At 44.9% G+C, this 25,255-nt stretch overlaps 2 protein-coding genes across 2 annotated transcripts; both read right to left on the bottom strand.

Annotated features, from left to right (window-relative positions):
* Positions 1–1,482: 1,482 nt before the first annotated feature.
* On the bottom strand, positions 1,483–2,788 carry LOC115777250 (P2Y purinoceptor 14-like). The gene is made up of 3 exons (XM_030725094.1): positions 2,681–2,788; positions 2,320–2,579; positions 1,483–2,152 (listed from the first exon to the last, which is right to left on the bottom strand). Exons 1-3 carry the CDS (start codon positions 2,783–2,785, stop codon positions 1,483–1,485), a joined length of 1,035 nt encoding a protein of 344 aa, XP_030580954.1. The 5' UTR covers positions 2,786–2,788.
* Positions 2,789–8,170: 5,382 nt separating this feature from the next.
* LOC115777243 (Fc receptor-like protein 4) lies at positions 8,171–23,158 on the bottom strand. The gene is made up of 9 exons (XM_030725086.1): positions 23,116–23,158; positions 22,768–22,803; positions 16,500–16,614; positions 15,474–15,622; positions 13,497–13,745; positions 11,037–11,303; positions 9,352–9,603; positions 9,031–9,159; positions 8,171–8,353 (listed from the first exon to the last, which is right to left on the bottom strand). The coding sequence occupies exons 1-9, from the start codon at positions 23,138–23,140 to the stop codon at positions 8,247–8,249; spliced, it is 1,329 nt and encodes a 442-aa protein (XP_030580946.1). The 5' UTR covers positions 23,141–23,158; the 3' UTR covers positions 8,171–8,246.
* Between the last annotated feature and the right edge of the window lie 2,097 nt (positions 23,159–25,255).

The raw sequence follows: 25,255 nt of genomic DNA, 5'->3' as shown, positions 1-25,255 counted from the left end.
TCAGCCTCTGCTGTGCTTTCGCTTCCTGTGTGTGAGACCACCAAATTAAAACATTTCCTGTTCTCCTGATGACCCTGTGCCACATGTACTATTTTACACCACGTTTAAAGAGAACATGTCCATGACTGGTCATTAACAGCTGCAGACAGATGCAAGTACTGACGCACTCTGTTTATACTCCACTCTGTATTTAATCATTAGTTATTATTAATCTCTGGCTCTTCCCCCTCAGCAGATGACCCCCCCTCCCTGAGCCTGGTTCTGCTGGAGGTTTTCTTCCTGTTTAAAGGGAGTTTTTCCTTCCCACTGTCACCAAGTGCTGCTCATAGGGGGTCGTTTTGACTGTTTGTGTGTGTGCCTGCGTGTGTGCGTGCGTGCGTGTGTGTGTGAGATCAGAAACAGGAAGCAGAGCTGTTAGTTTCTGTTATCAGTTTAACTGCAGGCTAAAAACAGCATCATTGTAACTTCCATCTACAGAGCAGCTGCAGTCAGATCTCCCAGCAACTTTGGTTAAATTGATTGGATTGAAAGAGACGAGTGATTATGATTTTTTTGCAGCATCAGCAGGATGTGAGAACATCTTAGAGTCTGAGGAGGAACCTCAAAGTCGAGCGTGCAGCATCAGACAAACATCTGGACACACCAACTCCCAAAACACCTCTTTGTCTTTATTGAAACCATTTTTCACCCTGCAGAACAAACCTGTGGAATCAGATGTCTGTGGGAAAGCAGTCACTGCTGGAAGTTACAAAGGTTCGTATTGATGCAGTATATGTAAATGAAATTAAAGTATCCCACATTAACCCCTCTAAACCCAACAGAATGTCCCAGAGTCCTGAGATCTCTGAAGGACAGCAGAAATATGATGAAGCAGCTAAACAGAGCTTAAACCTGCTGCAGGGTTTCAGTTATAATCACCGTGCTACGGCAGATCCCAGGCAGCCCCCCCACCTCATGACAGAAAGATCAAGGGAACAGTTTACCCTGCCTTGGCTGGGGTTACAGGGGTCCCACCCTTTAAGCAAGGCCCGAAGAGGAGAGGTGGGCCCACTATAGGCTCACCACCCACAGGAGGTGTGGAAGGGGTCGGGTGCAGCAGAGGTCATGGTGGACCAATCCCCAGCTGCTGAGGCTGGGGGCTGGGACATGGAACATCACATCAGCTAATGTGTGAGGTTGAGAGATATTATTAAAATAGATTAAGATATCGTGAGTACAACAGTGTTTGTATTCATAAACAGTTGTAGAAACACAGGATGGGGGAACGTGGCCATTATGGGCTACAGCAGGTTAGCATGCTAAATTAGCCACTGTACTCAGCTTCATTTGGTAGAGTTCAGCATCATTTTGACCTCTGAGCTCAGCAGAGACTTTTATGGTTCATGAAGGACTCGTGACACTGGTTTCGCTGGTTTCACTGGTCTCATCTTACAATCAAAACAAAATCAAATCTGTGGATTTTATAAAATGTTGAACTTTTCCTTAAAGCTCACTGGTTTGACTCCCTGCTGCTGTAACAATGTCCAGCTGCTCCTTGCTGCTCTCACTCTCCATGTTACCTTGTTGGATGTTGGTCCTCCTGGAGGCCATTCTCACCTGGGACCGAAAAGTCTTACAGAGGAAAAAGTAAACAAGAGGGTCCAGACAGACGTTGAAGACTGACACCATGGTGGCCACCTCGTTCAGGTAGTACCACAACAGACCCACAGAGCAGCTGCTCCACAGAAAGATAAAGGGAATCCGAACCAGGTGATAGGGGACAAAACAAACACAGAAGATGGAGACAAGAACCAACATGTTCCTGCGAGACTTCACGAGCTTCTCAGAGCCAGAGGAGGTCAGCTGCCTCTGCTGTGCCAGGAACACCCTGCGGGAGGTGCTGTAGTAGAAGAAGAACAGGGATATGAGGACCAACAGGAAGATGATGGCAGAGAAGGTGTGGATGATTGTGAACAAAAGGTTTACTAAAGCACTAAAAAAGTGCTCACAGTGTCTCGAGGTAGAGGTCAGAGGTTTCCGAGAGATGAAAACCAAGATGGTGTAAATAACTGATGGAGTTAGGAGACAAACCCAGGTGACCGTGGAGATGATGTGAGCAGCTCGTACTGTCTGCAGGATGTGAGTTCCTGAAGGATGAACGATCTTCAGGTACCTGAAGAGAGAAAAGAAAGGAGGCAGTACACAGCTTCATCAATCAGTCAGAGAGAGTATTGGAGTGGAGATGAGGATCAGGAGTGCAGGGCAGGTCATTAACAGCATATTTAATCTGGTATTAACACTGTCATGAGCTGCAGTGTGACATCAGTAAAGGTTCCTCACCTGTTGGCAGCGATGTACCCCATGAAGATGATGCTGGTGTACATGTTGAGGAAGAAGACAGAAGATCCAAAGCTGCAGTAGAGCCTCTGAATGATGACAGAGCTGCTGATATAGTGGGTGATTCGGAGTGGCAGACAGAGACAGAGCAGGGAGTCAGCAGCTGTCAGGTTCTTCATGTAGACCATCAAGCTGTTTGAGGCCTGCTGCCGAGCTCCACAGAAGTAAAACTTCATGACGAAGCCATTGAGGGATAAACCTACCTGAAGAGACACAGAGAGGATGGAGAGCAGGACTTTGGTACATGAACCAGGAACCTTTAACCAGTTTCTAACAGAGCACCATCTGAAGATCTGAAACTTACCAGAAACACCAGACTGTAGACCAGCATAAAGAAAGGGTTGGCTGATGTGTCGACAACATCACAGGTCTGGTTGGAGGATGAAGTCATGTTCATTGGGTCAGCCATGTTTCTGGAGCTGAAACAAAAATCTCCTTCACTGAGACCATTCTGTGAAAGATTCACCTTCATATAATCTTAGTTTGTGTTATTAAGTCAAACCAGTTTTAAATATTGTGTATAAATCCCTTCATCTCTCTCTGAGACACAATTTCTGATCGATGTGGTGGACTTTATTGGCACTTTAGTTAAATTCAGCTCACAGCGGTTGTCTCGGGGTGCTCTCTTTGTGATGTCACAGATGTCGTCTCTCATGTTCAGGAAGCAAAGACGTAAAAATAAATCTGCTTCTTTCATGAAGCTCGTTAACTGCAACAATCCTTCAAATGCAGGCCAGCTGACTTTGAACATGACCGTTTTCTATCAGAGCATTTATCTTCGTAACATCCTTCAGCAACTTGCCATTTTCAGACCCTGATTTTAGTGTACAGTTAATCTGCAGTTTGGGGTTAAACTAGTCCAGACTGCTGCAGCTCCAGATGAGCAGAGGTCACCTGCTCAGATACCCACACTTTTTCCTTCAAAGATACACCTGCGCTCAGCAGACAGATGACTGAATATACTGCGTACTGAATTTACAGCACTAAATAAAATAATATGCTAAACGCAGATTGCTCAGATTGAATCCCATATATGAGTGTAAAGATGATTATCAGTACAGCCGAGGCTTTAGCCAATGACAAACGAGTGTTATCTTTAGACCCACATCCTGAACACTGGCAGAAGCAGCTGTGATCAGGAGGCAGATGTGTGGAGGAAATATTGAGTTTTTCTCTTCCTCATGTCAGGAGCTGCAAAAAGCTGCTGATTATCTGAAGTCCAGAAGGAAATCAGCTGAAGAAAAACAGTCTGAGGATGAGAACCAGGAGGACTCACCTGTGTGTGCAGTTTCCAGCAAGCAGGTAAAGCTGCTCGAGTGGTTGTGTCCTCTCTGTTTAATGGTGTTACTGCAGATCAGGAAGCATACAGAGATCACACTGCTGCCCCAAACTCTGACTCACTTCCTGCCTGTTTTACTGCTGAACAGGGTTGACATGTTTCCACACAGACTCGTCTCTCTCTCTGATAGGCTGTGATAAACTGATCATATATTGCATGTGTGTACCTTTTGTCATGTGCGTGTGTGTGTGTGTGTGCGTGTGTGTGCGTGTGTGCGTGTGTGTGTGTGTGTGTACTTTTTTCTCATCTCTCATCATCTCAGCTGATCACAAAGACGCAGAATCCACAGGCTGAAATGTGTCCACAGCAAGAACAAAGCAGGAATTGTCTCCATGTTGAAGTTGCTCTGAAGTTCTTCTGGATGGATGAGTGGACGGCCTGAACACATTTGCAGGTACTGTGGGGAAAAAGCATCTTTGATTTATCTTCATTGCGCATCATTACTGGAGGCTTTGTTTAACATTGCTTCTGTAATGCTCTTTGATGTCATCAGTCAACCTGTTCATCAAACCATCCACGTTAGCTGCACCATCTTCCTGATGGTCTCTATATGCTTTGTCCTCTTCTACAGCACCTCCAGCAGGGTGGAGCATGCACAGCAGAGGCAGATGGCGCTGAAACCAAGAAATGTCAGAGGTCAGACGTCTTCATGAAGACGTTTTTGCTGAGCTTAGAGATCAAACTGAAGCTGAACTCAGCATGAGTTCCCAAACAGACAGCTTGTTGCTACTGTAGGTAACCGTCACAGCGTCGTACCTTCCTCTCTGTTGCACTGCAGCTGCAGTGGGTAGCACATCTGCAGTTTGATTTCTGGTTTGCCTGGTCTCTCCTGCTCATTCATTCACTCCTTTGTCGTTCCTGGACAGCTACCCTCCAGAGCTGTTCTGCTTTACCTGCCAGAGCAGCTCCGGCAGCATCTATTCACCAGGTTCCTACTTACTTTGTTACCTTCTGGTCTCTGGGGCTTACCTGTTCATCCATTTCAAAACAAAATTCAACAAAACAAATGAGTGGAACCCTTGACTCCAAGTATCTGTATCTTTAATGGTGTGACAATGATGCCACTGAACAGGCTTTCAATCCACTGTTTGCATACATCAGGTGCTTCTGCCCATACTGTCAAACAATCTTAGAAATGAGAGAATTACCATAGCATTCAAAAATAGATGGGTGGGTATGTAGTATCTAATTAGCTTAAAACAGCGCACTTTGAAATCTTTAGTTTCACTGATGAAATCTGAGATTAGAATCTGAAGTTTCATCTTCATCTCTGTGTTTATACACACGGGGATGAAGATGTCCGGGCCGTGCAGTAAACAGTCAAACTTTCTAAAATATAAATTAGAACTTCTAAAAATATACAGAACATAAAACAGTGCATAAAAAATACAGAAAATAAGAGATTGTATGAAAATATATACATTGTAAAAAATAATGGTATCCATATAATAATGAAGATGGTGGTGAGTATTGCTTTGATGTGCTGGAGAACCAGCCTCTTGATTACCGGTGTGAGGGCCACAGGGCGGTAATCTGCTCTGTCCCTTCATGCACCCTCCACCGGTCCTGATGGAGGGGTTCCCCTCTCTGAGGTTCTGCCGCATGTATTTCCTTCCCACTGTCGGTGCTCGCTGATGGGGGTCATGTGATTGTTGGGGTCTCTTTAGTATTGTGGGGTCTTTACCTTACAGTAAAGCACCATGACACAACTGTTACTGTGAATTGATGCTGTAGAAATAAATCCTCACTGCGTTCTCTGATCACGTCTTCAGATTAGCTGCTGTGTCGACTTCCCTTCCAGCAGGCTGAGAAGAGACAGGCTGATCGGGGGCGGAGCATGTTGGATAGGACCAATCAACTGATAGTGACCTGAAAGAAACACAGTTCACTGATTGGTCAGTAAGTCTGTCTCTTGTACCACACATCAAACTGTCATGGTGCTTGTTTTTGTATCCTTTTGTTATATGGTCTCAGGTGGAGCAGTGTCAGAGGGCAGGTGTCTGTTTGGCTGTGGGTGGAGTTTACTGTCTGGCTCATCCCTCCACACCTGCCGGCCTTACCTGTACCTGCTGAGGAACCCGGGACTTTGTAATCTGTGCATCACTAATTCCAGCTATGCTGCCCCATCAGCCCGGCCTCCCTTTACTTAATAAACACTTAAAGTGCTGGAACTGTCTGAGCCTGCTCTCTGGGTCCAAACCCATAACAGTCACACGTCTGCACGCTCCTCTGCTCATGGGTGAAATCTGCCTCCTCTCTTACAGCTGCTGCAGCAGGGAGGACCTCAGTGCAGGAAGGCAAGAGCGATACTTGGACTGCACTTAAACACTTAAACTCAAGTAGGCTGGTCAGGAGCCAGCTACACGAGGAAACTCGAAACACAAGAACACACAGCAGGACCGAAGAGGCCCGACAAAGACAAAAGCAGACAATAAATACACCAGAGATGAGACGGGAACAGGTAACAGGTGAACATAATTACACAGAGGCAGGAAAACTAAACACAAAGCACAAGGAACACAAGACTGTCAAAATAAAACAGGAAGTGACCGATCATGAAAACCTGACAGAGGGAATCTAAACATATGATTAGACACCTGCTCGAACACAGGCTGACAACACAGAGAAACAGACACAAGAGAAGGGACACAGGGAAACTAACGGGCTGAGACACGGGAACAAAACAGGAACACAAACGAAGGGAAACCTGAATAACATCCAAATAACTAAATAACACAACACCATACAACAAAGTGAGGAACTAAACTCAGAAGAACTCAGAAACACAACCTGAAAAGTAAAACAAAACAAAACTACACAAAGGAACTAAACACACTGATCCACCGGCCCAGAACACGACATCCTCACCCTAACAGTCGACAGATTTCATCCCAAAACTCTGGAGAGCTCCTACATGATGGTCTGATCAGCACCAGCCTGTAGATCAGACTAACATATGTAGGAGCTTTCCACAGATCCTCACACATCAGCAGGATGCAGTTCTGCATTATACTCCATGACTCTCCACAAACTGAACGTTTCACTGTGCAGAACCAGAAATGTCAGGATGGGAGGTCTCACCTCATCAGCTCTCTGCAGGGAGTCCTCCCAACGATCCACTCCTCCAGCACCACTGTTAACAGGCAGCAGCCCCGCAGCAGGACTCATCACAGACAGCAGTGAGACAGCCCATCAGAGAGCCAGCAGACACTCCCTGAGAAAGCTTTATTTAAGCTCACCCTCCTCCCCCTTCTGACCCACACACACACTGACCAACTGCCCGGTCTCTCTGCCTTTATCTACATCCTTGCTGCTGTCCACGAGGCGGAGCTCCCTGATGGGAACCTCCCTCTACTGAATCAGTGTTTTTTCACAGGGTGGAAGCAAAGTTTCCTTTTCAGTGAGAGTCTCTGTGTTTAAAACAACAAAGACATGAAAATAATATAAACCAGAGGAGGACATCACTAAACAACCCCTCTGCTGATGGAGCAGAGAGCTGGAGCTCAGTTTAGTTTATGTTGCACCAACTACAAGAGTCACATCGCGGCACTTTTTATGTAATTCCCTGCAGAATTTAGGAGGAATCCCCAAAATCAGGCAATTCCCTGTGAGCAGCACCAGGTGATGGAGAAGAGACCAACAAACTCATGGGGGGGTCCATGGGTACTAAATATTGAAGCCAGGACTTAAAGCCCAAGTTCTCCTTTTATTTTTTTTTTATTATTTAGACTCTAAATAACCTTAAGCAAAACTGTTTATGATTGATGGAGAAGTTCACACATTTATCAAAGATATTTTTGTCTTTAATGGATTGCAGCACAGTTGTTTGTTTTGTTTTGTTTTGTTTTGTTTTGGGGGGGGGGGCTGCTGATCCTGGTCCTGCGACAGACTGGGGACCTGTCCATGCTGAACTGTACCCCCCCCCAGGGTGGCTGGGACAGGCTCCAGCCCTGCAGCAGCTAACAGGCTGTAGCTCACACCGTAATGATTTCAGGTCATAATGGGAGAATTCTCGAGTCTTCAAACCTGAAAATCAGCTCATAATAAACTATACTGCAGTACTACTAGTAGTAGTGCTACTCTTTAGTGTACATAGTATTTATTTGTATTATAGTATTTATTATTTTATTTCTTTTGCCTATTTTACAATTTAACTCAGTTTCAAACAAAAAACTTTATCTATGATCAGTTTATAATAGTGAACAGCATTAAAGTCCTATTTTAATAAACCTCCATCTTTATCACGTGGCTTCAGTTTCCCGCTGACAGCAGTGACAGGAACCAGCCAGCAGGTGGCAGCACATCACAATCAGTCATTCTGCTCAGTGTCAGCAGCTCTTACACTACGAGCTCAGAGGTGTTAACTTTAAATATACTAAAGAAAACTGATGGCAGCATCAATTATAAAAAATAACTCTCAAACTTTATTAATAAAAACATTTAAAAAACGTTCCAAACGAGCAAAGTTTTCAACCAAGACCAGGAATTCTTGTTATTAAGAGCCGACAGACCAGGAAACAACATGTTTGCATTAAAAATTATGCTCAGTGGTGACATCAGGCATGACATCGTCATACTGTTGGTCCTCATCTTCCTCAGTGGGTGGAGCCATCGTCCTGGAAACACGTGAGTCTCTTCCTGTTAGTAACCAAAAATGGTTTAAAAATGTGAACAATATGAAGAAAATTCAGTGACTTGTAAAACATTTAAAATCATATTTAACTGAACACAACAAAGAGAACATATTTATAAAGTTAAAGTCATTTTTCTTGGTCGATCTCTTCTTCTTTCAGTTCTCTGTTAGCTTGTTCTTCTTGAGGATTTCAGCCGCTCAACATTTCAGGCCTTTTTTTTTTTTTTTTTTAATAAAGCTCCAAATATTTTGAGTGGATCAGACCAGTTCAGACACGTTTTACTGCACAGCCATGCTCTTGGAATATGAGTGTGATGAGGCTTGGCATGAAAAAAGTCAGACTGTGAAACAGAGAGGTAAGGCTGCCATGGAACCAGACTCCATGAAGTTCTCTGAGCACTGAGCTGATCTGAAGGCCACGTGAAGGTTGGAGGTCTGTAGTGATTGAAAGTTGGTGACCTCTGTGCACTATGGCTGCTGCAGTCGGTCACTGAACAGTGATGAAATGTGGCCCAGGCATTCAGGTTTCCTGGTTAACTTTGGTTATTCTACAACTTCACATTATGACCCACTAAACTCAACTTTTTCTCACTGCTGCTGAAAATGGTAAAGTGGATGGATGGATGGATGGATGGATGGATGGATGGATGACATTAGAACCTAAGTGATTAATGACTGTTACCTGTAGACCTGCGGTATATGGACACCATGAGGAATGTGGAGATTGCGTATGGAAAGCACACAAAGATGTAGCGCAGCATTCCCAGTGAGGACACGCTTTTGTGAGAAAATGGGGCCGGAGCATCAGGATCTGGAAAGAAACAAACACGCCTGGTTGGTGAACATCTGCAATCATTGTATCTGTCCTCTGAACCTCAGATTAACACATGCTGTTAAACATGGTTCAGAAACTTTGTTACAAAGAAAATCAAAGAAAAAAAGATGAGAGTGAATCATTTGATTCTTTGGGTTCTCAGATCTTTAGTCACGTATCCTGCTTCACCTATGATGAACAGCCAGCTGGATGGAGACTCTCCCACACTCATGTTACACTTGTAGACGCCTTCATGAGACTTGGTGACGTTGAAGATGGTCATGTGACCTCTAGGCTCCGTTCCAATGATGGAGTCATCCTTAGAGAAAGTGGCTGGGCTGTTGGAGAGAGCGTTCTTGGGTTCACAGAGCAGAGTAACATGATCTCCCTTCATCACGGGGAGGACGGGACTCTGCAGGATCACTGGGTTATCTCGACCTGCTGTGGGATCAAAAAATGGATCTGAATATAAAACTAGTATGTGCCATCAAAGGTTAATGAATGCTATAATAATAGACCGAGTTTAAAGCTGTGGTTGTGATCAGCTTTGGTCATTGCTGTCATGGAAGCACAGAGGTGCATCAGTGCAGTGACAGATGTCTCTGCTCAGAGAAAATAAATGAATGACTGCTGGAAGAGAAGAAACAGGAAGAAGAAAGAAGGAGGTCACAGGTCATGACAATTAAAAAAAAGTACAGCGTCTTTCTTTTCTAAGGTTTTATGTATCAGGACATAATAACAATAATCTGGTCCTTATAATGGTCTTAAAATTAGGTACAACCCCAGAGGAAGTGCCACGCATTACATATCAGAGTGTGTCATTAGTTATTTAACAAAAATGAAGCCAAAATGCTGAAACAGTGTGAAAAACTAACCTTACTGCTTCCATTAGAAGCAGTTCATCAGCATACCTGAGCACCTCTATAAAAGTTTGGGCAGGTTTGATTCAGGTGTGTTAACACAATACCAAGAAGGTAAGACATTAGCAGAGCTCTGAGAAGCAATTTGGCTACTGGCAGTCACTGAGTGGACCATGAACTCCTCTGTATGCAAAGTATACAAAGATGAACCCAGATTTCTCCCATATTGGCTTCTCTTCATTGGCTCCCTGTTAAATCTAGAATAGAATTTAAAATCCTCCTCCTCACATACAAGGTCTTGAATAATCAGGCACCATATTATCTCAAAGACCTCATAGTACCATATCACCCCAACAGAGCACTTCGCTCTCAGACTGCTGGCTTACTTGTGGTTCCTCGGATACTTAAGAGTAGAATGGGAGGCAGAGCCTTCAGCTTTCAGGCCCCTCTTCTGTGGAACCAGCTCCCAGCTTGGATTCAGGAGACAGACACCCTCTCTATTTTTAAGATTAGGCTTAAAACTTTCCTTTATGATAAAGCTTATAGTTAGGGCTGGATCAGGTGACCCTGAACCCTCCCTTAGTTATGCTGCTATAGGCCTAGGCTGCTTATAGTTACTCTGTTTCTGCTATTTGTCTCAGTTTTTGTTAAATAATGACACTGTGTTGTAGTTATTTTGTATTATGTCCTTTGAAACCTCAGAACTGGAAGATGGTGTACTTTTACTGCATCTGCTTCAGAGGCGTTTACTTTCTCTCAAATATAACGGCAGTAAAGTGAGTTAAAAAGTAAATCAGCAGAGATTTCTTCTGGAAATGATGAAAATCTGCTAACAATATTGGAGACTTTTAACTACTGTTCACAGGACAGCATCTACCTGTACATGTGTAAACGTCGATTTTCCACTCACCTGAGCTACAGGTGTTGACACAAGTGTACCTGCTATGTTTTCTTCTGCTCTGTCTCATAAATTAGAGGGTTTGTCATTCTAACGAGGTTTTAAACTGCTCCTACCATAAATGCTGATGTTGACTGAGTTGCTGCGCTGCTGTGTCGGAGACTCGCACCAGTAAACGGCGCTGTGGGGCTGCTTGGTCGTGGCGAGGGTGCAGCCATGGGAAGAAGGATTCCCCCATTTCTGACAGTCGGACAGCTCTTCGGTGAAGGTCGTGAACCTCTTCACTGTCCATCCAGGAACGCCACAGCTCAGATCCAGCTTCTTGTACTCAAAGAGCTGAGCTGAGTTAGGAGATGGTGTCAGAGTGGGCGGGTCGGCATCATCTGGGGACAGAAGCAGGCTTTAAATCAAATGTGTCCAAATCCATTCAAGATTTCTGCTGTCAGACCATCTTCCACTCTTTTACTCGGGAATCTGTCCTATTTTATTATGAAAAGCTGTAATTCAACAGGAAGACATTGCTGGCTGTTTTAGCTGTTGCACTAAAATAATAAGTGAGTCTCACTCTCATGTGTGTGACTGATGGAAATCACCACTCTAACCCAACAGTATGTTCTGCAGAAACCACCATTTTCCATTGAGGTCAGCCTGATAATAAGCAGATCAGGAACAACATACAGAGGGTCATTCTTTAAACTATTCAACCACAGCCCAAAGGGAAGTTTGGTTTCATATTTTTAGATTAAAAAATTAAACACTCATATCAGCTGTTTGTTCTGATTGGGACAGATACGGGTGGGTAAGGTGGTGATGGAGGCTCTGTGCTGTTCTCTTCTTCTTCTGTATCTACCAGTAAGTATTTCTAGGTACTCCAAGTCTGCTCTTGCAGGCGGAGGCTTGTCTGTACGATGGTAGTTTGGTTCCATGCCCTCTGTGAGAGCAGGCTAGGAATGACTGCAGCCCACAGAGTGTCTGACCAGCCCAGTGAGGAGTGAAAAGCTGGTATCTGCTGGTGCAGCCTTCCAACAGTTCTCTGCATGAGTTGACCCAGACAAGAAAGGTAAGAAAGAACACTTAGCATTTGCCAGTGTCTGTACTGCAGGAGGAACCACAGATCTTTTGAGCAATTCTGCCATAGGTCAGAGGCTCTTTTCTGAAGTAGTGCCCACAGGTAACCACTGGCTGGGAGGGAAAATGTGTTTTCCCCAACCTGCTGGTGAGTGGAGGTTGCTGGCAGTCACAAGGTGAAACTGGTCCCAAAGAGAAACCCGATGCTGCTCTGAAAACCTCTGTGATTGCTTTGGTCACTGGCAGATTGCCACAGTTGCCACAGTTTGCATAGAATTCGCCAACTTGTCTGCAAACACTTGCAAACTAGTCACCAAACTGTAGTGAAACTGTTAGGAGTGCAACACAAACCAGAACTGGAGAACGTTCAGCTTCAAAGCTTTTTCATGTTGGCTGCATCGATGAGGCGCAGCTTTTACTTTGAAGGCACTCTCCATTTCCTGTTTGCACAGTTTTTAGTTTCACTGCAGATCATAAACGGCATGAATGGAGAGTGTTTCAAGGTTATTATAGTTAGGCAAATTTAAACTAAGAATAAGAGGTGAAAAATATATTAGCTGAAATAAAAGTAAAAACTAGACATCTGAGAAAAATTAAAACTGAAATTGTTTTGAGAATTTGGAAAACTAAACTTAAATAATACATAGAATAAATACAAATAAATACATCCTCTTTTTTAATGTTTGTTAGTTTGGTCGCTTCCACATGTGAAAAGGCAAGTTCTATATCAAAATCTGCTCCCATCCACATGATGTCTTTTTCAGAGAAGGTCTTGCATATTGCAGCAGAACTGTGCTAAACCACCTGCTGCATCTATTCTCACAGCATGACTTCATGGCAGAAGAGTCTGCAGGCTAGAGCTTTCCCCAACTCCAAACATTTGGAGCATCATGGAACCTAAAATACTTCAAAGCCGGGACTGCTGAGCAGCTAGAATCCTGAATGGGACAACATTCCTCTCCCAAGAGTCCAGCAGCTGCTCTCTGGAAACTGAATTTAAACTGAATCTGAAAAACAAACAGTCAAAACAAAATGAAAGTGTAAAAAACAAATAAAAAGATAATTATAACTCTGGCCTGTTTGAAGGAAAGTTGACATTTTCCAGGCAAACTATGGAGCAATCTGCCAGAGAGGCTTTTGATGCGGCACCATCTGATTTCATCCAACTAGTGCCAGCAACCCTCCAACAACTACTCACCAGCCGGGAGGGAATCCATATTTTTCCTCAGTGACTGGTGGTTACCAGATGATCACTGACTGCTGTCAGTTTTTTAGGACAGTTTCCATATTATAGAGACCTCAAAGTTTCTACTGGTGACTGGACGACTGTTGTTTTAGTGAAATAACTTTGTTCTTGGCAGCACGGTGGAGTGGCATGTTCTCCCCGTGATTGGTTGGGTTCTCCGGGTACTCCCATTTCCTCCCACAGTCCAAAGACATGCACTTAGTGGGGTCAGGTTAAAAAGGATAAGAGGAAGAGGATGGATGGATGGATGTTTGTTCTTTACCTTGTATCAGCAGCCAGCTGGGTGGGGATTCCCCACGACCTCTGATGCGACATTTGTAGGCACCTTGATCAGACTTAGAAGCTTGGTAGATGGTCATGTGACTCATGGTCTCACTCTTGATGAGGGTGTTATCTTTGAAGAAGTCAGCTGGGAGGTTGGAGGGATTCTTTGTTCTACAGTGCAGAGTGATGTTATCGCCCTCCATCACAGGGGCAGCGGGACTCTGCAGGATCACTGGGTTCTCTAAACCTACAGAAGGATGGAAAAAGATCTTTGCTTGGTTTCAGGTCTTGAGACAGCCTGCAGGGAAGAGGCGACTGCCCCAAGAAACTCAACCATCTCTGAAGATCGCCAAGAAAAAAGAGGTCTTTGTGGTTTACAGGTGTAAACTGGAGTATTTCCCAGTGATCATCCAGTCAGTTTTAAATACCTGGGACCTGACATGGACTGTTCACACAACTGTCATTGAAAAGGACCAACACCAATACACACTACACCCTTGGATGTCTCCTCTGTACACTGGTGCTTTTATGTATGCTGCATTGCCTTTTGTAGTGCCTTATGCAACTAACTTTTCTGGTGTAATTTTAAATTATTTTTAGCTCCTGTATTTAAATATTGTATTTGAGCTTCCCAGCGTAAGTCATTCATATAACTGTACAGATGATAAACACATTGAAAGCTTCTGAAACCCCGCTGTGGGTAAAACTCAACCTCACCCCACCCCAGAGTGGTTAGCTGTAGATCTAATAGACACTGAGCTTTAAAAAACAGATGATGAACAGCCACAAAAATGCAATATTATATCTCAGCTTTTTGAAAGTCATTAAGTCTATGGGAATTTGCAATTTAAACTTTTCATGGCACCCCTCCAGTGGTATTGTGGTTAACACATTTGCTTCACATGTGAAAGGTTGCTGGTTCAGTTCCATCCGGAGACACAGCCATGTGTCAGTAGAGGTATCAGGTGTGAAAATCAATCAAATGTGGGTTTACCTGCTGTGATGTTTGTGCAGCCCTGTGAAAACTGAGCACACCCTCACTGCTTCTGGGAACAGCCCAGTGCTGCTCTGCAGATGCACTTGATTAACTGATCATCAGCAAATGTGAACACCTCAATACAAGCAGAGGTTTTTGGCAGGTTGCTGGTGCGGAGCATGCAGGAGTTGTTGTGCACATCTGAGCCTAAGGTCACTCTGCACCGTGCTCAGAGAAACTGCAGAAAACTGAAGAGCTACAGCTCAGCCTCTGCAGGCCTCAGTTAGCATGTTAAAGTTTATTATAGTACAATTAGGAAAACAGAAATGAATTAAGGTGCAGTGACTCAGTCACAGTCCAGACCTCAGATATACAGAGGTTCACCAATCTGCTAAAAAATGCATATTGTGGAATTATTATTATTATGAAGACTATGAATATTTCATCATTTACAGTACATAATATTAAGAGATTCAAAGAATCTGGATACATTTCTGTGTGAAAGGGACAAGGCTGAAAATCGATATTGTACACCTGTGATCTTTGGGGCTCGGGGGACACTGCTTTAAAGACAGGCAAGATTTCCACTCAGCTCCTTAAGTCAAAGATCCTGCAGCAGCCACAGGCATGCATCCATTCAGTTACACTGGGAGTGGTTTAGAACTGAGCCACTGTCATCAGCAGTTCTTCATTTAATGATCTGTCTTAATGGCAGACTGTTAACTGAACTGAATCATTTTACAACCCAAAGATTTGCTTCCCTTTATCATAACCAGTTCCTATAAAATGCTGACGTGTGTAGTTGTGTCTCAGTGGCAACTCATATGTACATGTTGCAATAGTTCATTTGAAAGAAGAGATCTGAGTCACACATGAATGAGTCATATTGAATTTCATGGCCAGACTGTGACTTGAGTAGCTGCATTGTCCTGAAACAGGAAGCAGGAGGGCTGAGTATTCGTGCCGCTTCTCCTACAGACGCCCTGTGATGAATCTTACCACTGACGGTGATGCTGATGGCATTGCTGCTGTGTCCGTGTGTCGACTGGCACCAGTACACACCGGAGTTTGACCGTTTGACTGTCTTCATTTCACACTTAGAGGTGGTTTGGGTGCCCCAGCCTGAGGTGCAGTCAGACAGCTGCGATCTGAGGACACATCGTTTAATCATTTACACATGTGGAATGAATGGATTCAGCTCAGATTTTTAAATTATTAATGATTCAAGTAGTTATTTAATGCTGTACTGGACTCAACTCTCCATGTTAGTCAAAGATTTTATACATTATGCAACACCCATCATGTAAAAATGGCTCCCGGGTCTCCCCATTACTCACAAGGAGGTTTTTGGTTTTGATAAATATTGGTTTATCATACAATACCACCTTCATTGCTACTTTTCAATTCAGGGAGCAGTGCATCCTACAGCCCTAAGGTTAGAAAATAATAGAATAAAATTACTGTTTCCATCTGGTCAAAAATAAAAACTTGTGTTTGATCTGTTTTTTATGAACAGAAAGTTTTAAATTTAAAGAATATGTCATTTTTTCAAGATTTTAATTTGAATGTTTTGCATTGAAATTTAAATCCTGGACTAGCCCCCAAACATTACAACCTGGTTTAAGCTTGCTCACAGGGTAGTCTGTATGCCTAGGTGCTTGGTTTATACACCTGTGGCCATGGATGTGACTGGAACACCTGAACTCAATGATGCAGACAGGTGGGGGAATATTTTGGCAGTATGGTGTATGTATGTACGTTAAGCCCAAATACAGTTTTTTACTTTCTTATTGTTTTGGTTTTTTCATGAAGGTGTCTCTTTTTACCAGCTAGATCATCATGGATGTAATGATTAATTGTAATGATAATCACAGCACAGACTACAAATACCTGAAATAAAGGAGACACACCTACAAGCTCCTGTGGACAATTAAGTCTGGAAATTAATGGTTTATTGGATTTGTTGTGTGCAGAGTAAAAGTTTAAGTTGGTTTTGTTCTGTGTGTATTTGAGAGGTGAACTAACCCTTCTGTAGTGTATCTCCACACTGTCCATTCACCGGAGGTGACCTGCTCACAGCTCAGAGCGATTTTCTCGTACTCAAAAAACTGAGACCAGTTGGGAGTGACCTTCAAAGAGGCTGAGACAGACAGAAACACGCTGTTTTGGTTTTTCACTATTAAACAGTACTTAGTTACTTTGGAATGGCTGCTTCCTGGACTGTTTTATACATTAGGACAGACAGACGGACAGATAAATAGAAGTTCTCCAGCTTTCTGAAGGTCTCGCAAAGGCTTTCATTGGACATTGGCTGCTTTTCACTTGTTTCCAGTCCACTGCTTGTACCTGACCATTTTCAAGGGAACGTTTGTTTGTTTGTTAAATTTTAAAAACTCATTCAAGCATAAAAAAGCCACCTATCTGAAGAGACAAACCAGTGTTGTATCTACACAACTTAACTTTAAACTGGATCTTTTGGCTCTTTCTTACCAGGAGCAGAAACTCATTCCCGTTCCTGTTCCCGTTTCTTAAGCTGAATCCATGACAAAGATAACACAGTCTGATAGGTATAAAATAGTTTGTTCACACCAACAAGGTGATTCTCAAACTGGATTGTGGCATGGAGTGCAGTGTGTCCTTAACAGCTTTTAGGAAACTAAACAAGTGAAGGACAAAGGAGTGGTAGGATTCAAAGATTAACAGTCTCTGAAAGTCAGATCCAGCAAAGGCCTGCCAGAAAACACAGAGATCATCTGGACCTTCAGCTGATCCATCTACTGTTCATCTTGACAGAGAATAGAGCCAACATCCAAAGAATAGCTTTGATCCTTCAGGAAGCCTGGAAAACTACTCCTAGAGACTATTTAAAGAAATGATAAAAGTTTTCCTTCAAGCTTGTACAAACCTGTTTTTGCCTTATATACTTTATTACCATTTCAGAATCGGAATCAGAATCTTTATTGTCATTGTACACAGAAGTTGCACAACGAAATTTAAAATGCATTCCTTTCTAGGTGCCTCAGACAATAAATAATAAAATAATAAAAATATGAGTGATAAAAATGATTACTAAAATACAGTGCACAATAGTAAATTAAGACGAATCTAGCCCCAATACACACACCAACGCACGCACACAGTCAGCACTACCACCCCACATCACTGTCCAAACCACACAGAGTTCAGTTCAATGATGGCTCTGGCATAAAAGCTGTTCCTCAGTCTGTTTGTTCTGGCCTTCATTGTCCTGAAACGTCTGCCTGATGGCAGTAGCTGAAACAAGGAGTGTCCAGGGTGTGAGGGGTCCTGGAGGATGTTCTGTGCCCTCCTCTGGCAGCGGGCATTGAACAGTTCCTGGAGGGAGGGCAGGGGACAGCCTATGATCTTTTGAGCCGTGTTGATGATTCGCTGGAGTGTTTTCCTGTCTGCTGCTGTGCAGCTGTTGAACCACACGCACAGACAGTAGGTCAGGATGCTCTCTACACAGCAACGGTAGAAGGACACCAGCAGATTCTGGGTCAGATAGTTGCTCCTAAGAACCCTCAGGAAATGCAGTCTCTGTTGGGCCTTCCTGACAATGCTGGTCGTATTGATACTCCAGGTCAAATCATCCTGCAGATGTACTCCCAGGAACCTAAAATCTGAAACCAGCTCCACTTCATCCCCCTCGATGAACAGAGGTTGAATGACATGTGTTGTCCTCCTAAAGTCTACTACCATCTCCTTTGTCTTAGTGGTGTTCAGGATCAAGTTATTCTCACTGCACCACCTTGACAGCCGCTGCACCTCGTCCCGGTATGCTGACTCATCCCCGCCTGATATGAGCCCCACCACAGTGGTGTCATCCGCAAACTTAATGATGCAGTTACTGGCATGTATGGAGGTGCAGTCATGTGTGTAGAGGGTGAAGAGTAGGGGACTCAGCACACAGCCCTGTGGAGAGCCGGTGCTGAGGCTGATGGCTGAAGAGAGGTGGGGACCTATTCTTACCCTCTGGGAACGGTCTGTCAGGAAGTCCTTGATCCAAAGACAGGTGGAGCGTGGTATCCCCAGATCTGACAGTTTAGTCACCAGTCTGCCAGGAAGGATGGTGTTAAACGCCGAGCTGAAGTCCACAAAGAGCAGCCGAGCGTAGTTCCCCCCCTGCTCCAGGTGAGAGAAGGCAGAGTGGAGGGCCGTGGCAATGGCGTCCTCTGTGGACCGGTTGGCTCTGTAGGCAAACTGGTGGGGGTCTAGTCTGGGAGAGAGACTGGAGATGACGTGAGCCCGGACAAGCTTTTCAAAGCACTTCATAACAATTGGTGTGAGTGCTACTGGCCTGTAGTCATTCAAACCTCTGATAGTGTTCTTCTTGGGGATGGGGACGATAATGGAGGACTTCAGGCAGGAAGGGACAGCAGCCTGGCTCAGGGACTGGTTAAAAATGCTGGTAAAAATACCAGCCAGCTGAGCCGCACAGACCTTCAGTATCCGTCCAGAGACACCATCGGGCCCCACAGCTTTCCTGGGGTTCACAGTTTCCAGCATACGCCTCACCTCTTGCTCTTGCAGCCTGAGGATGCTGCTGCTGCCTGCTGAGGGATGTTGGATGGCTGTCTCTGATTGCTGTACCTCAAAGCGTGCAAAGAAGCTGTTCAGCTCCTCTGCCAGATTGATGTTACGCTGATCAACTAACAGGCTGGGTTTGTAGTTCAAAATATGCCGAACCCCTTGCCACACCTGCCTGAAGTCGTGGCTCTGGAAACAGTCCTCAATCCTCCTCTTATACACAGCCTTGGCCTCCCTGACGCCCCTCTTCAGGTTGGCTCTGGCAGCGCTGTAAAGCGCCCCATCACCAGCTCTGAAGGTGATGTTCCTTTCTCTGAGTCAGCGCTGCACCTTTCCATTCATCCATGGCTTTCTATTTGGAAAAACCCGGATATTCTTGTCCACAGTTACAGTGTCGGTGCAGAACTTGATGTAGTCCAGAACAGCCGAGGTATACTGCTCCAGGTCCTGGTGCTTGAATACGTCCCAGTCAGTTGTTTCAAAGCAGTCCTGCAGCTGTTGAGAGGCACCTTCAGGCCAGGTCTGAACAGTCTTAGATGTAGAAAGAGCAGTTTTGCTGAGGGGGGTGTATGCTGGAATCATAAGCAGGGACAGATGGTCTGACTGGCCCAGATGTGGCAGTGGCACAGCCCTGAAACCCAGCTTGATGTTAGAGTAGACTTTATCCAGTGTGTTGTTCCCTCTTGTAGGGCATTTAACATGCTGATGGAACTTGGGTAGAACAGTCTTTAAATCGACATGGTTAAAGTCTCCTGCAATGATGTGTACAGCCTCAGGATATCTGCTCTGTTGACTGCAAACCGTGTCATGTAAGAGACTAACAGCTGAGTTAGCATTAGCATCAGGGGGAAGATAAACAACAGTGATCAAAACAGCTGTAAACTCACGGGGCAGATAGATGGGCCTGCATTTAACAGTCATGTACTCCAGGTCCGGAGAGCAGTGGCTGTTCACAGTCATACTGTCTGTACACCAGCTGTTGTTTACATACAAGCACACACCCCCTCCTCTGCTCTTACCGGAGGTCCGCATTCTGTCATGCCGGTGCGTTGTCCTGCCGGCTAGCTCGATGGCTGCATCAGGAATGGATGAATGAAGCCAGGTCTCAGTGAAGAGCAAAACGCAGCAGTCCTTCACGGTCCTGTTTGTAGCCACCAGCAGTCTCAACTCATCCCTTTTATTCGGGAGTGATCTTACATTGGCGAGGAAAACACTGGGTAACGGAGGTCTATGAGGCCGTTTACGTAGCCTCTCCAAAACGCCAGCTCTGCCGCCTCTTTTCTGCCTCCTTTCTCTGCGCCGTCTCCGTCTGCGACCCCCCCTCACAGGGATGATGAACCACAAAGAGCCAGGTGGTCTGGCGATGTCCACCGGGATGTTGTGAGAGTGGAGGAAGTCAGCCGTAACCGCCTGCTCACTTTGTGCTCCTATATGTAGGAGTTCGTGCCGTCTGTATGTTATAATGTCCGCCCGACATAATGGTGATGTGTTGAGCCACAGTTGAAGCACACATAACAACATACACAATTTCACAGAGCACCGAAAAGGAGAGCACTGAGCCGCTGCGACTATGCGCGCCGCCATCTTGGCTGTCATTTTCCTACTAAAATGTAAAGAAATGAAGGTTGATTGAAGACTGCCAGCACAGAAGCAAACTAATTGAAATGGCACCAAAAACAAAAACAAACAGATTCAGCAAAATAGAAAAAGGGTTTCCTCAAATGTGTTTTTTTCCTCCATCCTTGCCCAGTTATACTGGGAGTATTAGAGGCACTGGTTTAACTGGGCTACTGTGAGCTGCAGTTTTTCCTTTAATGACCTTTAACATCAGGACCTAAATCCCAGATCTCTGCTCTTTCTGATCTCACAGATATCCTGCGTCGCTTCCACTGAGGGAGACGATGGTCTGTCGTATTTGTAGTTTAATAACACCCCCGTGCTGATGCCAGATGACATGTGGTGGGACAGCTCTACAGGAGTGAGTGCAGCGAGGGTTTTTCAAACAGAGGTTGGACAGCTCTGCGTGCTGAGACAGTTCCTCCACCGCAAACACAAACATGTAAATTCATGCAAACTTTGGCCTAAAGACATTTCGAGCCTGCACGACCGAGGACCCTGCGACTGACTTCCTGTTTCCTTTTTCCTCCCCCCGAATAAAATCAGCATTTAGTTCTTTTAGACCTTCCTGACCTTATTGGATCAAGTGGTTTAAAGTCTGACGATACAAAGAGTCCTTTTTCAGCTCGGTGCTGTTTCTGAGGGCTCGTCTTTGGAGTGGCAGCCATATTCAATAAACCCACACTCAGAATGACCAGGTGAAACAGATTTGCATCAAACTGCTGTTGTGCTGAGTCTGATGATGGCGGCTTCACTTCAGAAAACAAACTGATCTGGTTATTGATAAACACGTTTCTCTGAAACTAGTGGGTTTTTTCTTGTGCACTGATGTGACATCGATCAGCTGTGAGACGGTCTCACGGAGCATCACTGTGGTTAACAAATGTGTGGCTGAGTTAAGCAGACGCTACGGCGCCAACTGCTGACTTCAGCCAAAGATGCTCCATCGTTACAGATACGATGACAGTTTGGTGACCGTGGGGGTTCTTTAACGACCCGCTGACCCCTCCTTCCACCCCGATCTCACTTTAGGAGAAGAACTGCTGCAGGAAGCAGTGGGGGAGGGGCCAATACGACCATTTAGAGAGCAACATGTTTCCAACACATCTCAACACACAACTGACAACAGGTGACTAAAGACTGAGTGCTGCCAAATCATAGACTCACAAATCATTCTATACCACACACATGCACCCACACACACAAAGACACACACATAAAGACACATACACACATACAGACACACACACAAAGACACACACATAAAGACACACTCATACAGACACACACATACATGCACACACATAAAGACACACACGCAGGCAAGTACACACATGCAGACACACACACACACATACAGACACACATGAAGACAGACACATGCAGACACGCATGCAGGTACACACACGCACGCACACACATACAGACACACATGAAGACAGACACATGCAGACACGCATGCAGGTACACACACGCACGCACACACATACAGACACACACATGCAGACACACACATACATGCACACACATAAAGACACACACGCAGACACACACAAACACAGATACAGACACACACTTGCAGACACACATGAAGACACACGCAGGCAAGTACACACATGCAGACACACACATAAAGACACACGCATACAGACACACACATACATGCACACACATAAAGACACACACGCAGACACACACATAAACACACAGATACAGACACACACTTGCAGACACACATGAAGACACACGCAGGCAAGTACACACATGCAGACACACACATACAGACACATGCAGACACAGACATGCACACACACACACACACAGACTCACATGCAGACACACACATACAGACATGCAGACACAGACATGCAAACACACACGCACAAACATACAGACACACACAAACAGACACACACGCAGACACACACATGCAGACACAGACATGCAAACACACACGCACATACAGACACACATGAAGACACACGTAGGCAAGAACACACATGCAGACACACATACACACACATGCACACACATAAAGACACACACACAGACACACACACGCAGACACACACATACAGACACACATGCAGAAACTAGCAGACACACACACACAGGGCTGCTACCTTACCACGGCTGTAGGCTGACGTCTGGCAGATGTTTAATACTGAAATGAAAGTCACAGTCAAACCATACTCTGTGTGTGTGTGTGTGTGTGTGTGTGTGTGTGTGTGTGTGTGTGTGTGTGTGTGTTTCTAAAAACACATTTATATGATATAAAATCAGCATTTCTGAGCTTCATTTGTGGCTTTTAACGTAAAGATTTGATCTCTTCTAAGCGCTGTGATTCAGCAGCCTGTGAGCGCGCAGTCACAGTTAAACACCAAAATCCATTTTATCATAAAAACACGTCTGCGGCTCTAAACCTGCAGCACTCTGTCATCAATCACATCTCTGAGTGTCTGTTTTCTGTACTTACGGAGGAAAAGCAGGAGCGCCTTCATGGTGTCTGCACGCTGCAGTTTCACTGACCGTCTTGCAGCAACAGCGGCGACAACATCCTGTTAAAGAAACCACACGCTGGGTGGGAGGAGGATGTGAGTTCAGCAAACCACCGAGAGCATAAAAAACATGAAAACATTTCTGAAAACTTTACCTGGCTCAGATATGTTACAAAGGTACAACATAGGAAAATTCATTTTATTTATGCAGCACCAAACCACAGAAATGCCTCGAGCAGCTTCATTTTACCATAAAGAGCCGGCCACACAACACACATCCTCTCTGTGCCTTCAGCCAAAGGTCAGCTCTTATTTTGACAGCACACAGTGAAAAGAAGCCAACTGTGAGAGGGAACTGTGACTGAAACACCACCTGTTTGCTGTTACCAAAGGAATAATATTAATATAATCGTCACATGAGGAAAGGGTGTCATGAGAAGAGTAATGATGGAGTAATGATCTCCTGGCTGTAGCTAATAGGTTAAACTGAGTCCACGTCTTCCTCACCCACCTGGTGCAGGTGCACTTGCTTCTGGTGCAGAGGAGCTAAAGCAGAAACTGTCATCTGATCTTTGCAGTGTGAGAGTAAACCTGCAGTTCCTCCGATGAACACTTGAGAACTGAGTCAATATCCACAGATTCCTGCATTAAAATGTACAGCAGCATTAAACATGCCTCCAACCTGTGGACCAACAGTGTGTGAGTGCACCACAGCAGGTGTGTCAGGTAGCAGTCATGGGTGGAGGCCCTGGGAGTCCGTCCCTGGCAGCTGAGGCTGGCTCTTGAGACCTGGATCATCACCTCTGTGGTGGGGGAGGAGCCTGAACTAGGACGTGAGGCTGAGAGCTGCTGAGACTGCAACATCAGAGCACCCACGCCAGGTGATGTTCACCCACGGGTGAAAACTCCAGGGTGTAAAAGTATATGTATATGAACCCCATGTGCTGTGTACAGATAATGATTAATCCTAGAAAATGGCTGGGTTAGCTTTTGCAGCAGATTTCAGTGATGAAGCATGAAGTGTGGTGCATGCTGGTGGTGAAGCTACTGCTAATAAAACTAATACTGTGTCTCTGTGCAGAAGGCTCTTATAAAAGACCACATGTCACCCTGTGAGGCCTTTTTCCATTGATTTGTATCTGAATGACTCTGAGTGGGGATGTGCTGGTTGCGGTGTGAAGAGCAGAAACAGGAAACACGTCTCTTTTTTGTGTTATCAGACTCAAGTGAACTGTGTCTGCATATGTCAGGTACATGTAGCAGGTGTGTGTACAGTACGTGGTTGTTGTTCTCTGCACTGGCCTCTGGCTGCTGTGGCAGTGTGCTGAGTGTGGTCTGAACTGTTATCTGAGCTTGTGTCTGCAGGCTACTGCAGCTCTCCGTGACTCTGAGGCTCCCTTCATGTGTCAGCCACAACAACCTGACTACCTCCGTGTTATCTCCCCTGCTCTGTCCCACAGAGAGTCTGCATGTTGTAGCTGTTTCCTAACAGCAGGGGGCGGTGTCACAGACCACCTGCTGCTGTGCCTTCAGCTGCAGAGACGACAGAAATATGACCTACAAAGGCTGAAGTGAAACTGAGCGTTAAAACCCGCAGCCTCCAGATTCCAGTGCTGCTTTGTTTCTTGGTGATAACTGAGCCTTTCCCAGTCACCATTCAGCTTATAGACCACATCATCACCACTGATATTTGGAGGGCTGCACACAAACATGTCTGCCTGGGTCACGTACCCCAAATCCTTCACTCTCCTTAGCCAAATGGACACTATAATGCTACCATGAGTCCCTCATTAGGCTTGGCTTTCGCTTTATCTCCACAAATAGGCTCCAACCCCGACTCCAACCCTGGCTCCAACCCTAGCTCCAGATAACTTGATGGAAACTTGGTAGAGGTCAAAAGGCTAAAAGCAGCTCAGAGCCCACATCAATTCATTCTCACTATGTTCCACCAGTGGGAGGTGCAGAGTTGAGAAACACAAGAACAGTCATGTTTGTCATTTTTCATACCAATCATGGGACGCTCATTAGCTTTCAGCAGCCTGGATATTGGCCTTGCTAGTGCTAATAGTGAATGGTTCTGATAGCAGAGTGGTGAAACTTTCAGCCTGACACAATGCC

This window comes from Archocentrus centrarchus, unplaced genomic scaffold (assembly GCF_007364275.1).
Source record: "Archocentrus centrarchus isolate MPI-CPG fArcCen1 unplaced genomic scaffold, fArcCen1 scaffold_45_ctg1, whole genome shotgun sequence".
In the NCBI taxonomy this organism is placed as follows: Eukaryota; Metazoa; Chordata; class Actinopteri; order Cichliformes; family Cichlidae; genus Archocentrus; species Archocentrus centrarchus.
The sequence above is the reverse complement of the archived record's forward strand: the minus strand, read 5'-3'. Positions and strand labels throughout refer to the sequence as shown.

What these genes read in the sequence shown, in the direction of transcription:
- LOC115777250 (XM_030725094.1), bottom strand. Translation starts at nt 2,785, where the DNA reads ATGGCTGACCCAATGAACATGACTTCATCCTCCAACCAGACCTGTGAT. An exon ending in TCTACAGTCTGGTGTTTCTG is followed by an intron (nt 2,580 to 2,680) that starts GTAAGTTTCAGA and finishes GTGTCTCTTCAG; the next exon opens with GTAGGTTTATCCCTCAATGG. An exon ending in GGGTACATCGCTGCCAACAG is followed by an intron (nt 2,153 to 2,319) that starts GTGAGGAACCTT and finishes TTCTCTCTTCAG; the next exon opens with GTACCTGAAGATCGTTCATC.
- LOC115777243 (XM_030725086.1), bottom strand. Translation starts at nt 23,140, where the DNA reads ATGAAGGCGCTCCTGCTTTTCCTCC. An exon ending in CATCAGCATCACCGTCAGTG is followed by an intron (nt 13,746 to 15,473) that starts GTAAGATTCATC and finishes ATCCTTCTGTAG; the next exon opens with GTTTAGAGAACCCAGTGATC. An exon ending in CATATACCGCAGGTCTACAG is followed by an intron (nt 8,354 to 9,030) that starts GTAACAGTCATT and finishes GGTTACTAACAG; the next exon opens with GAAGAGACTCACGTGTTTCC.